A 14,667-nucleotide genomic window follows, 5' to 3' on the forward strand; every position below is an offset into this window, starting at 1 on the left:
TGCTTTAAACTTTTAGTTCTTCATAAATTATATCACAAATGATATTCATGGTGATCAATAACAATTCACTCTTTTTTTTTTATTAGTTCTCCAAAAACTATGTCCCAATCTTCAAAGCAATGATATAAAATTTCATTATTTGAGCAATACTTCGGAAATGCTTTAATATTAGGATTTTTTTTTCTTTAGTTCTTCAGGAACTATATCAAAATTAATCTTCATTACCAAATAAAATCATACTATTTGAGCAATCCTTCAAGGATGCTTTATTGTTAAATTCTTCAGGAATGCATGTATATTGAATTCTTCCGGAATTCATAAGAAATAATTCATAGCAAGTTCTCCAAGAACTATATAACATCATTGTAATGTAAAATTAATCATTTATGCAATCCTTTAGGGATACATATCACATTGAGTTATTAAGGGGAATTATATAACATATTGGCGCAATCCTTCAGGGATGCATATAGATTGAATTCTTCTAGAATTCAAAATGAATAAATAAAATAATGCTATATAAAAATGTGCAATCCTTCAGGGATGCATAGATATTGAATTCTTCTGGAATTCAAAAGAAATAAACAAAAATGCTATAACATACTAAAAAATATAAATTCATTTTACTTATATCTATGAATCTTCGGGATTCATATTTTAAAAGATATTTTACGGTACTTTTAGGAACGTGGACTTATGAATCTTCAGGATTCATATTTTAAAATTTCATCGCACTACGAATCTTCAGGATTCATATATATTTCAAAAATTTCACCATGATACTTCTGGATCGTAGGTTATGAATCTTCGTGATTCATATTTTAAATTTCTTTTTTATAATGGTGTTTCAATATCAAAAAAGAAATAAAGAGGATCTGGAAAAAAATAGAATAAAAAAATCATACAGAAAATAAAATTATCACTTCCCATGATTGTTATATCTTTCTTAAAAGAAGAGAGGCTATCGTGCTGATAACGTGTTATAAACTATTTCTAACATGAACCATAATATGGAAGAATAGAGAAGAAGAAGAAGAAGAAGAAGAAGAAGAAGAAGAAGAAGAAGAAGAAGAAGAAGAAGAAGAAGAAGAAGAAGAAGAAGAAGAAGAAGAAGAAGAAGAAGAAGAAGAAGAAGAAGAAGAAGAAGAAGAAGAAGAAGAAGAAGAAGAAGAAGAAGAAGAAGAAGAAGAAGAAGAAGAAGAAGAAGAAGAAGAAGAAGAGGAGAAAAGAGAAAAGAATAGACTTTGTATTATTCTATTCAAGGTGTGCTTTACATTGTAACAAAGGAGTCTTATTTATAGGACACAATTAGGGGACAAGAAAACCTACACAATAATGGACATTCATTACATATTATTCATAACAGAAATAACGTATTTACTATTAATAAATAATTTGATACAAATACCAAGTTCTAATGTAAAACAAATTGACCTCTAGAGATTACACTAACATATTTGCCTATAGGCATACAAACAACTCTCCACCTTGGTCATTTGGCTCAAAGCATACAAACATTGACCTCTGAGGCTTATTTTTTTTTATTAATGTTTACCTTGGTCATACACCTTCTAAGGCAGGCTTTCACAAGTAATGTTTGCAAAAGAAGTCGTCGTCAACTTCACTGGGCCGAAAGCCACCAAAGGGGGAATTATATTCCCCATAACCACCTGTCCTTTAGCATCCAACAAGCACACTGTCAATTCACCCAAACTCCCTTGTATTGGCGGCGGGGGAATTGTTCCAGATATCCGAAGAATCTAGAATATTCCCGAAAGGGTTCCAATTTTGCTAATGGATAGATGAAGTGTGACTTGTGTCACAAATCCGCTTCCACCAAGAAGACATATTCCCCTCCCTTGTTGATGAGCGTAGTCAATGACACTTTTCAACACATTAGCTCCATTAGCTATCTCAATCAAGTGAGGATAAAGTTCATTAGGGTTGTCATGTGTTTCTATGGCAACCGTTTTGACATTGTTCTTAGAGTCAATTGGACTCCCCTGAGGGCGAAGAGCAATGACAGAGGATATATAATTCATGGACGTTGTTGTCTGTGTTGTTTCTTCTCGCAGTATCTTGATCGATCATCATCTTTTCTTTCACAATTGTTTGTCTTGCGTTGCATCTTTTAAATACTAGTGGAGAAGAAAATGAGATTATTATTTTGTCAATGTGTTGACTTATTCCAATATACTTATTTACTCTTTTTGACCTTTCCTATTTCCCCCCCTAAAATAACTAACTAATTCACTGACCCATTTATTACATATATAAATTAATTAATTGAATTTGCTTAATTTGCTTATTACATATATACATAATAGTACTACTCTGGTCAATATTATTAGCCCAAAAATATATTCAAATATTGGTCACTATAATGTAGATAGTTGATCGAGATTTTTCACTAAACTTTAAAATGACAAATTAGTAAATTTAACATTAATATATATATATATCTTTTTTTTTTAATATTAAGGAGGGCTAAAGCCCAATTTAACTTATATTTTACATAAAATTTAGAAAATTAATTGCATAGAATTGATTTTTTTTTGGTCCAAAATTGATTTTCTTTATTCATTGTGAAAATAATTTTTTTCCTTATAATAATAATAATATGAGGGTGAAGTGTTTATTATATTCACCGATTTCCTATATAGTATACAAGATACACATAATATAAATTGACATATTTTAACAAACTAACTTCAATAACATTAATTAAAAAATAATCACACGTTTCTCCATTTGAGAAAATTATAGTATAATTTTAGAATAAGAAAATCTTTTGTAACTAATAAATCCTCATTTTAAAATAAAGAAAATCTCAAATACTTAGAATCACACAATCCTTCATTTTCTTACAAAAAAACATAATCCTTCATTTTGAGGTCCACAATATCTCATTTTATACCTCTCATTTAATAATTAGTTTTTGTCGAGGCTCTTATTTTGAAGAGATCCTATGCCATGACCATGACCTATATGGCACATCGGTAGGAGCCATCCAAACATACTTGTATTTTCCTTGTGAAATATTCATTGCCATTTTTACAATGTGAAATGTATTATAATGTTTCAGGTTAAAAATATAAAAATTTGTCTAATCCATCTGATTAATTAATAGACAAATTTAGTTAACAAAGAATCGTCAGAAAATATATTCAAGTTCAAATTCTTAACGAAACAATTACTTTTCAAATTTTACTTACTATTTCAGTTGAATTTCAAATTATATATTCACTCACTTATCACGACAAAATAAAAATAGCTGAGACTCTAAAATTATTAAAATCAATAAATAAATCATAAGAAAATAAAAAGCAACTACCCAACAACAAAAACTATAAACATGAAAAATGCAAAAATGGAATTATGTGTAATTGCAATTTAATGAATGACTGATGACACACACATATCAATCAATGGACCAATAATATAGCACTCTTAAGTCATGAAGTCATTAAACAACTAGCATAGGAGAGAACAAAAGAAGAAAAAGACATTAAACTTAAATTTCCAACTAACAATATCAGCAAATTAAATCAAAGAGCACCATGTTGAATTTACCCCGCAACAGCAAACTACTAACTAGCATCACTTGAAAGCAACAACAACGTAGAAAACCAAAGAAAGTATCCTTAGTCAAACCTAAAATGGATTTTCCTCCACAAGTTTTTCTTGAGAAATTTATTACTAGTACATGTCGGATGCAGCATCAACCTTAGACAATCTCTATTCATTTTCCATTACATTATCATGTGGTAGACAATCTGTACAAAGAGTTTAATGGATATCAGTGTAGATTAATTTTATGCTAATATATTAACATTTAATAGGAAGCAAATATTTCTCAATATCATACGATTAAAGTGGAGTATAATGATTATTTCATAAATGTAGCTCAAATGGTAGCTATCAGAGACATTATTGGAGTGATCAGGTGTAAAATTAATTTACATTATTTGTGCATATATTATTTTCTCAAATACAAATACAATAAGTTTAAGGGGAATTGTTGTCAAAAAGTAAAAAAAAGTTTAAGGAGAAATCATATTAATATCTAATGTGTGAATTACTAATTCAATTTATGAATTGTAGGATAATTAATTTAGTTTGTAAGATTATATATTAATAATTTAAAATATTTTCGAAATTTTTTAACACATTTTTTGTTTTTAATTTTATAGTTTTTTTTTGGCTTAAATGCAGTTTTGACCCCTCAAGTTTCACAATTGCTTGATTTTGGCCCCCCACATTTCAATTGCTTGATTTTAACCCTCTAAGTTTCACAATTGCTTGATTTTAGCCCTCCAAGTTTCAATTGCTCGATTTTGGCCCCCCAAGTTTATCCCCTTTTGCATTTGCTAGCCCCCCGTTGACTTTTTTGACTATAAATTGCTTATGTGACATTTTAAAAAAATTAAAAATATGTTTTAATTAAAAAATAATAATATTTGCTTTTATAAAAATGTATTAAAAATTGTTTTTTTAATAAAAAGTTTAATAATTATTTTTTATTTAAAAAAAGTTTACAAAGTTTTTAAAAAATAATTCATAAAATGTTTTTTTTACTTTTTTATATAACAAAATTATTTTACAAACTACATATAATAAAAAAAAATTATAATTTAGTTTTTAAAAAACAATTTGTAATTTATTTATTTATTTTTAAATACTTATTTAATTTTAAAATGCCACATAACCAATTTTTAATCAAAATATTCAACGGGGGGCTAGCAAATGCAAAAGGGGGTAAACTTGGGGGGCCAAAATCGAGCAATTGAAACTTGGAGGGCTAAAATCAAGCAATTGTGAAACTTAGGGGGTTAAAATCAAGCAATTAAAATGTGGGGGACCAAAATCAAGCAATTGTGAAACTTGGGGGGCCAAAACTGCATTTAAGCCTTTTTTTTTTTTGCTTTTCACCACTAGTTTAATCTGGTTCGGGGGTCAGTTCTGACATCAAGTGATTCCAGCCCCATCCCGATCGTAGTTGCGGGGGATCGAACCGTGATCCTCCCTACCAAGTTCAGCGTCAATCACGACTGAACCAATTAACGATTGATTAATTATATAATTCTCTTCACCATAAATAAACTCATTTGAGACGACGAGGTGTCAACCAAAATTCGAACTATTAATATTTTAAATTTTTAAAATTTTCTTATCACATTTTTTGTTTTTAATTCCATAGGTACTCTTCGCTGAAAATAATCTCATTTGAGACGTGTTACCCGAAATTTGAACTTAAGTCACCACGTTATGTACCATTAGTTAATATAATTGAGGTTTTTTTTAATTCCATGATCATTTTATAAAAGTTCAGTTTCATATAAATAAATAAATTGGTAGAGCGCTATATTTAAGAATTAAATATATATTTCATCTTATATATGATTTTTTTTTTTGACGCTATCATCTTATATATGATAAAATATGCTTTATTGGTAAAACACGTACTTCATTAATATATAATTTATGCATCCAAATTAAACTCCCAATGAATGAGGGCATGTCCAATCAAAATTAATTACTTTTAAATAAAAATATTCAAATATAGACTGTGTCTAATATAAAACTTTTAATATCAAGTCGATATGTCTGAGTGGTTAAGGAGACAGACTCGAAATCTGTTGGGCTTTGCCTGCGCAGGTTCGAATCTTGCTGTCGACGATTTAATTTTATTTCTTGATTTCTTGATTTATGTATTAATAAATTAATAGTAGCCTCTAATGTTTTATTTAATTTAAATTTTATTTTGCCTACAGTCATAAACCTCATAAGATGTGTTTAATTTAAGCTCAAGTGACTAATGAGCTTTTCTAGAAGGAATCGTTCGAAAAATTCCGAAAACAATTTTTAGTCAAACTTTATTTATCTCGCTGCTAAATTTTGGATTACTCGAGTCTTTCTCCTGAGAACCAGAATTAATATAAAAAAAGTAAAATATTATGTGTTCATAACATTCAATTCCTACCATCATATCTCTCTCAACAACCAAATAAAATATAAGAAAGAGTGTAGGGACCCAGAAAATATGAATAAAAGTATGAATGAGATTTTTTCTTGGTACAAGAGTAAGAATGAGATTTTTAATTTTTGTTGAACAAATTTACAATAGTAGTATTGTTAATATTCACAGACAAAAATTTGAGATATTAAATTGCTTTTGAAAATTTCATAAGATGATCGGAAGATCAAAGTGTGTCATGCTTAAGGAGAATCGTACATGTATGGTGACCGTTAGTTAGTCTTGTGAATTTAGTATTTGTGTCCTGTAAGTTTACAATGTAGATTTCGTGGCGATAGTTTGGAGATTTCTACCCTGTAAAGTTATAGTAACTCTTTGGTTTCCTTATTATTTGGGCCTAAGCTCTCTTTGTTTCCAAAAAAAACATTGAGTAATAAAAATTGTAATTATGAGAGTTTGCAATTTATCCTCGTAAAAAAAATAATACAATTGTGTGAGAGAGCTTGAGAGATTTAAAATTTCGCTTTGTAAAAATTAAATATCGAGTAATAAATTTTAATTGAGAATTGTTTTTATGTATTTGTGCTTATAATTGTGAGAAATTTCTTAATGTGATTATTTTTCCAACATAAAGTTTTTATATGATTATTTTTCCAACAGAAAGATATGTCTAAGATGATTTTTCCAGGAAAGATGATTACATAATATGATTTATATTAATCATGCAACATTCACATAAATAAGTACAGTTATAGTGAAAAGAATTTCCTGCTATAACAGTAAAACACAGTAAAAAAAATCAAAGCTGTCTAATTTAATTTTAACGGTTAAGATTGTTTTCACTAAAAAAAACATAATTTTTAATATAAACCATTCAATCTAAGATTGATAGCTGAGATTAAAAATTGTGTGTAAGTGGATAATTATTACAACATTGAATTCTAATCCCACTTATATTAGTGAAGCTAATAAGAACTGCTCAATATAATATTATTAGCAATATCATCATTTTTCAAAGACCCGAACCTGCAACCCATCCTTCAAAGAGGCAGTAAGACCCGGACTAAATCGGAGCTCCGGATTTCCATCGACCCGAATCTCAAACCTTCTAATCAAAGCAGCAACAACACATTTTATTTCCATTAAAGCCAATTCTTTCCCCAAACACACCCTAACACCACCTTGAAAAACAGGATACTTAAACATACTCTCATTCACAAAAACTCCATCTTTCAACCACCTTTCCGGCTTAAACTCCCCACAATCGGATCCCCAAACCCGCTCCATCCGACCCATTGCATACGGGTGATAAGTCACCCGACTACCTTTTCTCACATAACTTCCATCTGGTAACACATCATCTTTTTTTGCAAACTTTGAATCAAATTGAACTGGAGGGTAAAGTCTCATTGTTTCGTAAACAACAGCATTTAAGTAATGCATCTGACGAATCTCTTCAAAAGTCGGGTATTCTTGATCCGGGTTAATTATTACCCGGGTCACCTCGTCCTGAATCTTTTTCTCCACTTCTTGGTTATTCGATAATAACCAAAACAAACATGTTAAACTTGCTGCCACCGTGTCACGACCAGCCAATAAAAAACTCACAACTATGTCTCTTATATATTTTTCATCGTTTACCGAACACATAAACCTCGAAAGAAGATCATTTCTAGCTGAAAAACCAATTTCCTTACGCTTGTTAATGATCTTGTCCGTTAATTTGTTCACTACGCTGATCGCTTCTTTAAGATTCTTCTCTGAGCCGATATTGAAGAACCGTTTAATTTTCCAAATCAACGGCGATGTTGACAATGCACGCCGAGCTGAAATCTTCGAAGCCACATCAAACGCATTGGCTAAATCCGAAACAGGTAACGATACATGAAGACATTGCGGGTCCCACCCGAACGAGAATTTACATATATTATCGAACGAAAAACGTCGCATAATGTCTTGTAAGTCGAAAACTTTTTCGGCATGTGCAAATGAGTTCATGAAAGGAATAAGTCTCGTATGAATTTCTTCAATAATTATTTCTAAAGCATAGGAACGTACCGTTACACTCGTGAGTTCGAGACTCGCCATTTTACGTTGAAAGTTCCATGAAACACCGTCGACATTAAATATACCATCACCGAGAAGATCACCGAGGATCGCGGAAAAGGGTTTTCCTTTAGGGTAATTTTCAAAACGGGTTTTGAGAATATGTTCTATGTTTTGTTGATTGCATGTGATGGTGTTGTTAAGAACATGAATATGGATGGTTCCGGTTGGTGATTTTTTGAGAAGGTGAGTGTACCAATCACTAAGGTTTATGAATTCTTTGGTCCAATTCATTGTTAGGTAGCTACTACAAATGTTGCAATTGCACCATGGTTTTAGTCTTGAGATGAAGATGAGGAATGAGAAGATGGAGAAGAGGAGTGTGAAGGTGAAAAACATGATGTTGAAGATTGTGATGATAGGTGTGGAATTTTGTAACCACTCTGAAATTTCAAAAGTCATTTTGATTTTGTGGGGAATGAATGAGGTTTGAGAAAGGAGGCCGGTTGAGAATATATATACATAAATATTCACCATTCATACATATAGTGGGAAAGTTTATTTTTTATAATGAGTCATTATATTATATAAAGTAAAAATGAACAACTTTGCAAGCTCATATATTAAAATTACTTGAGACCTTTTTTTAAAAAATCACGTGTTATTTCATTCAATTTCAAGGGGATATACTATAAGAGGTGATGAAAAATTTCCAACTAAAATACTATTGATTTAATAGTAAAATATTAAGTGTCCAAAATTTAATGTTAGCATATTAGTCATGTGATATCACCCGGAACAAAAGCAATAAATAATCATTTAAAAAAATTCAGTTGTTAGATGCAAAGACATTATTATAGAGATATTGAGATTAAATACGAGATTTTTTACTTTTTTTTACACTGTTTAAAGTATGTGAGCTTAACGTTGTCAAAAAAAAAGGTATGTGAATTTAACTATTAAATATATTAAAATTAGTTAAGAGCGAATTTTTTTTATTCGCGCACAAATTAAAAAATATAATTAATTTTACACAAAAAGAAAAAATTATCCTCGTCTTTATATTACTACTCCGCCAACTTCAACCTAACTGTTGGATGCTATGTCCACCAATTTTATCACTTTGATCATTGTATCTTGATCAAAATAAATTTTATAAAATCAACATTTACTCCATAAGACCAAAGACACGTTTAAAATGCTTCCAAAAATGATGATTTTTTTATTTTTCCATTGTTTTGTCAAGTTGTTTAGTGAATATAATTTTACTCTTAAGGTGAATAAGTAAAGCTAGTGCTGAAAGTTTAAATTTTAAAATTTACATATAAAATATGATTTCATTTCCTACAAATTGAGTTAAGCTTACATATTTTTTTATTGTTATTAATTATATGATTTTTTGACTAAATCTTTTTATGAGTTATAATAGTAATTTTATTTTCTTTGAAAGTTGAAATGTGGTAGCCAACCCACCACACAAGAAAATTGATGGGGGGACTAACGATCGATGGATAATTTTCAGCTAAATGGTTTTGTGAATCCTTTTTGGTCTATTATAATAGTATGTTTTTAGCAAATGTTGAACATGTAAAGAAACTAAAATTGAAATATTTATTTAAATGCTATGTTTGGAAATAGATGTGTATGGGCAAAGTAGAAAATAAACATTGAAGTGAGAAGCTGAAGTTGAAATTATGACAGACTGTGGCAGAGTTCTGAAAAGGATACTATTTGCATGATTAACACGTGGGAAAAATATGAAGACTCTACCTTACAAACGTCACTGCACACTGATACCAGTAGGTTTGGACTTTCGACTTTGGAGTTTGGACCATTCTAACGCACGTGACTATTACGTCTCAATATAAAAATTTATTATTTAATATATTTCGTCCCAAAATATTATGAAAAATTGGTCAAAGAAAGTTGATGTATCTAGTTCAAACTTTTAACCAAATACGACAATTTTTTTTGATTAATTTTCCCTTATATTTTGGGCGGAGGGGGTATTTAAAAGGTTGAATGCATAAATTTTGTCAAATTTGTCCTCTTAACATGTTCCTTAAATGAGGACATTGTTACTGTAACATTCTGCATAATTTTATACTGTAGTAATAATTGCAATTACTATTCCCGTACAATGAGTGAGCTAGTTGACTGTATCACGCATGCTAATACATAACTTTAACGATTAACATTTTTAATTGTATGATAGTAAAAATTATAAAAATATGATATTTTGGAAATACTCATCAAGATGAATCTAACAACATCTTATATGCTAATTTTTTTTTTTTAGTAGAAAAATAAAATCAAAGTAAGATACGTAAATAATGTATATAGTTAAAATGACTCACTTATTTTGGGACGGAGGAAGTAATTTTTATTTGTTAAACTTTTTAGGCATTCATCTAAATAATAAGGCAAATGCTAAAATAGTGCCCCCGGGTACTCTTTAAGCCTTTAAATAGTAAGCTTTTATAGAATTTTTATCAAAATGCGTAAAGTCAACGCATTGAAAATTATAGTATTTAACTTTTTAAATAAAAAGTTTCTTTAAATGGAATGTTTAAAGAGTGCCCCGGGGGCACTCGTTAGCAAGACCCAAATAATAATATTGAGTTTTAAGTGTGAGTAGTTTAGTTAAGTTCACACCGTCTATGAACCTGAAGAATATATATTGAAAGGTGGCCCATTAATTTAATAACTTAAGATTTTGGACGAAAATGTAGTGTCTTCATCCCTTATAATCCTATAATATTTAACTTAATATTTCTCTCGAGTTTCCTTGGACTCCACGGCAATAAAATAAACATATTTTAAAAATAAATTTAAAAAGTAATAATTGTAGGGTAATTTGGTTAGATACATGTGTAAAAATATTTTATACAATTATTATATAGAAATTAAATTCTACTATAATTATAATTTATCTTTTTAAGGTGGTTAAAATATTATTCTGTTTTCGTAAGCATAACTCAGTTTGGAGGAACATTAAATATATTATACAGAGACTAAGATTTAAACTCAAGATACTCACTTAAAAAATGAAATTCTAGGTGAGTATGGGAATGTAATGTTTTAGGAGAATTTAATTCTTCTATGTAATTCCTATATATAAATCTCATTGTTTTGAATGATTAACTTGAAGAATTTAAAATGATGAAATTTTTTGAAGCATTTTGTCGTAGATAAATTTAAGAAACTTTAAACAACACTTAAAACTTAGTAATTTGAAACCCCTTTCTTTGATATGATTCAAAATTTTCAAATTGCTCCCTATAAACGTTCAAAAATTTGCTGATTAACTCCTAAAAAAATTCAAACATGTAAATTAGCGCCTAAGATTTTTTAAATTGATCCCTATTTTTTAAATTTTAACTTTGACCCAAAACTTTTAAAAATTTATAAAAGTATTCCAAAAATATTCAAAATAATTTGTTTATTATTTTATTAAAATAAATACGTTGAGCAATGAATGTAAGTCAATTGAATTATTTGAATTGCCTATAATTCTAAAATTTAAAATTACCTCATCCATGATTCAAAAAAAAAAATCACCTCATCCAAACACACTCTAAAAAATTGAAGGGTTTGTCAACCCCGTTGCTAGATCTCCATTGCAATGTTATAAAAACCGGACCGGACCGGCCGGTTCGACCGGTTCGGCCGTGAACCGGACACAGCACCGGTCCGGAACAAGTACCAGAACCGCTAGTCCATTAAACCGGGATAAACCCGCTTTGAACCGGTATAAACCGGCAAAACCGGCGAACCGGGAAACCGGAAAAACCGGCCGGTTCTCTTCTAATAAAAAAAATTGGAATTAAAAAAAAAAAAAAATTCTATTATGTTCCAGATGAATGCCAAACAGTTATTAAGGAATAGTAAGAAAAAGAAGAAGAATAAAATACCCTAGTTTATTTTCATAACAAATAACCGTGGCTTTAAGAAAAAGAAGAAGAAAAGATGAACTGAAAAAAGAAGAAGAATAAAATACCAGATGAATTTGAGAAATTAAGGAATAGATCTATTGTAGTCACACAATAGTTTTTTATTTCTTGATGGTCATACATAAGAAAGGAATGAAACAGATTTGAGTAAGAGAGAAAAAGAAGAAACAAGAAAATAAGAAGAAAAAGAAAGAAATTACGTGAGAGAAGAAGATAGAAAGTGGAGTGGAGGCTGCTCACTAATAGGAATGAGAGGATATTCCAATTTTAGGGTTTAGCTTATAATTGGGCTTTTGGGTTAATACAACTTGATAAAATAATGGCCCAACATATTATAAAATAAAACTAACTTTTTTTTTTGGAGAGCTAACTTTCTTTTTTACTATGTAAAAAAAACTCAAATTATTGAGTCTAAAATTATTATTTATTCTTTAGCATTATATTTATTTTTAATTATTCGGTTCAATAACGGTTTAATAGCGGTTCAACCGATTGAACCGATTGAACCATGAACCAGAGCTCTCACCGGTTCGATCTCCGGTCCGGTTTTTAAAACATTGCTCCATTGTCATAAACAATGCCAATGTTATAAATGATCTCGTCACACCATTTTATTGAGGGATCCAACTCCTCTAAAGTGTTTTTTTTTTGTTTTTTTTTTATAAACCTCCTCTAAAGTGTAAAAGTAAATACAGGTAATATCAACCGTTAATTACCAAATTAAAGATAAATATTATAAATCATCATAAAAAATCATAAAAAATCATAGTTGTTATAGTCAAACCTTGTAACCTTCGCCCTTTATATTTTACTCACTTTAAAAATTCTAAATTCTTTTCAAAGTTGCCATACTTGCATGGAGTGTAAGCTCTTCACTATTTAGTCTTTTTATAGAAGATGCGTGAGTGATGATTGTTGTTTGCCTTCGGTTTCAATTGTCAAGACAAGTAAAGAATCAATTTAGTCACTCTCAGTTTGCTTGCAGTTTAATTAGCGTTTTACAAAAAATAATATTAAAATTAAAAATCCTTGATATTTTTATACGCAAATCAAATTGTCCTATTTACTATTTTTTTAAAATTTTTTTTTCCGGATAGTCCGGTGATTATAAATTTAATCCATAATAAAATAGATAAGTTGAGGGTTCGAAGTTTGAACTTCGACCCCTACATATAAATGTGATGTCTCTTACCAACTTAACTAAGCTTATGGAGATCTATGAAGCACCGACACCTCTATAATTAGGTGTGTCGCGGTGTCCGACACGTGTTGGTGTCCGATACACATATGACACTCGTACGACACGTGTCGGATAACTCATAGCGGTGTCGGAAAAAAACTCAAATTTTTCTTTACTTTGACACTCCTTGATCGGTGTCCGACACCTGTAAAACACTCGTACAAATAGGTGTCGGATAAGTGTCCCAAAAAAATTGTTTTTTCTTTGCTTATACTCTAATTCGGCACATATCAGACATATCTACAAGTGTTAAAGATGTGTCGAAACAACAATATTGATCAATGAGGATTGAAGACATTACATTTTGATGACAATATTTTTAATTTTTTCGATAATAGATGAATAAATAATAGTAAAATATTATTGTATTTTGTTTTAAAACTTTCTTTAAGAAATAATTTGCTTAACTTAGATTTATATTTATATATTTTGACTCTCAATTTATATCTTTTATAAATATATAGCGGTGTCGGTGTCCTATATTTTTTACGTTAGTGGTGTCGCGGTGTCCGTGTCAGAGTCCGTGCTTCATAGATGAAGATATTAATTCTATAAAAATATCATAAACTATTGAGTAAGATTTTTTTGTAAGAAATTAATTTAAGTGCGTGAAAATTGTGAGCATCATTCACTCTTTAGTCTTTTTTTTTTATAATCTCACTCTTTATAGTCTTTGATTTTATTTTCCTTTTCACACCAACAATAGCATATGTTCTGGACTGGGCCAAGAGCTGGCCCAATCACTTATGCCCGACATTTGGGGCACAGCCCACTAAGGGGAGACTTCCCCGACACGTCAGCCAATGACGTGCCCTGCTCGACATAATGGGTAAGCAGCACGTTTAGCACGTGCTCATATACCCGCGCATGTTGATCCGTTCACCGTAGCTTAACAGCTAAGCAGCACGTTTAGCACGTGCTCCCTTATCCAGCCACAGCTGTCACGGAGCCTATCCCTTACCCGCGAATAGCGGAACGGCTCCAACCAAGATAGAGGCAAATAACGGCCTTCCCCTACGATACGGGGACTATCTTGGCAGTTGAGTCTATTGGGCCGATTATCCCGGCCCAATAGACCAACCTTTGGCCCAGCGCTGGGGGCACTATATAAGCTCTCCTATACAGGAGAGCCAGGTATTAAAAACCACTCTACACTTTCTTTCTCTCTCTTCTTTTGTATCTCTCTGTTCACTTTGCTGACTTAGGCATCGGAGCACCTGCAGGTACAAACCCCCCCTTCGGTGTGGACGCTTGCTCAACGGACCGGCCATCAATCTATTCTGATCACCAGGTACGATCAGTGGCGCCGTCTGTGGGAACTGAGTTCTTCCCCATTCTTTAACCTTTCTCCAAAGAAACAAAGATAAAAAACCAAACCTCTCAAAAAACTTCATCATGGCCAGTTCTTCGCAGCCACTCAACACCGACGCCGGCGACGATAACGTGCTCAA

The 14,667-nt window shown here is 30.7% G+C and overlaps 1 protein-coding gene and 1 non-coding gene across 2 annotated transcripts; one reads left to right on the top strand and one right to left on the bottom strand.

Moving 5' to 3' along the window:
• The first annotated feature begins 5,597 nt into the window (after nucleotides 1-5,597).
• Nucleotides 5,598-5,679, top strand: TRNAS-CGA. Its single transcript has one exon. It is a non-coding gene; the product is annotated as a tRNA-Ser (tRNA).
• Nucleotides 5,680-6,753: 1,074 nt separating this feature from the next.
• LOC123898294 (cytochrome P450 94C1-like) lies at nucleotides 6,754-8,552 on the bottom strand. The gene has a single exon (XM_045949212.1). It carries the CDS (start codon nucleotides 8,483-8,485, stop codon nucleotides 6,983-6,985), a length of 1,503 nt encoding a protein of 500 aa, XP_045805168.1. The 5' UTR covers nucleotides 8,486-8,552; the 3' UTR covers nucleotides 6,754-6,982.
• Between the last annotated feature and the right edge of the window lie 6,115 nt (nucleotides 8,553-14,667).

Source organism: Trifolium pratense, linkage group LG7 (assembly GCF_020283565.1).
Source record: "Trifolium pratense cultivar HEN17-A07 linkage group LG7, ARS_RC_1.1, whole genome shotgun sequence".
In the NCBI taxonomy this organism is placed as follows: domain Eukaryota; kingdom Viridiplantae; phylum Streptophyta; class Magnoliopsida; order Fabales; family Fabaceae; genus Trifolium; species Trifolium pratense.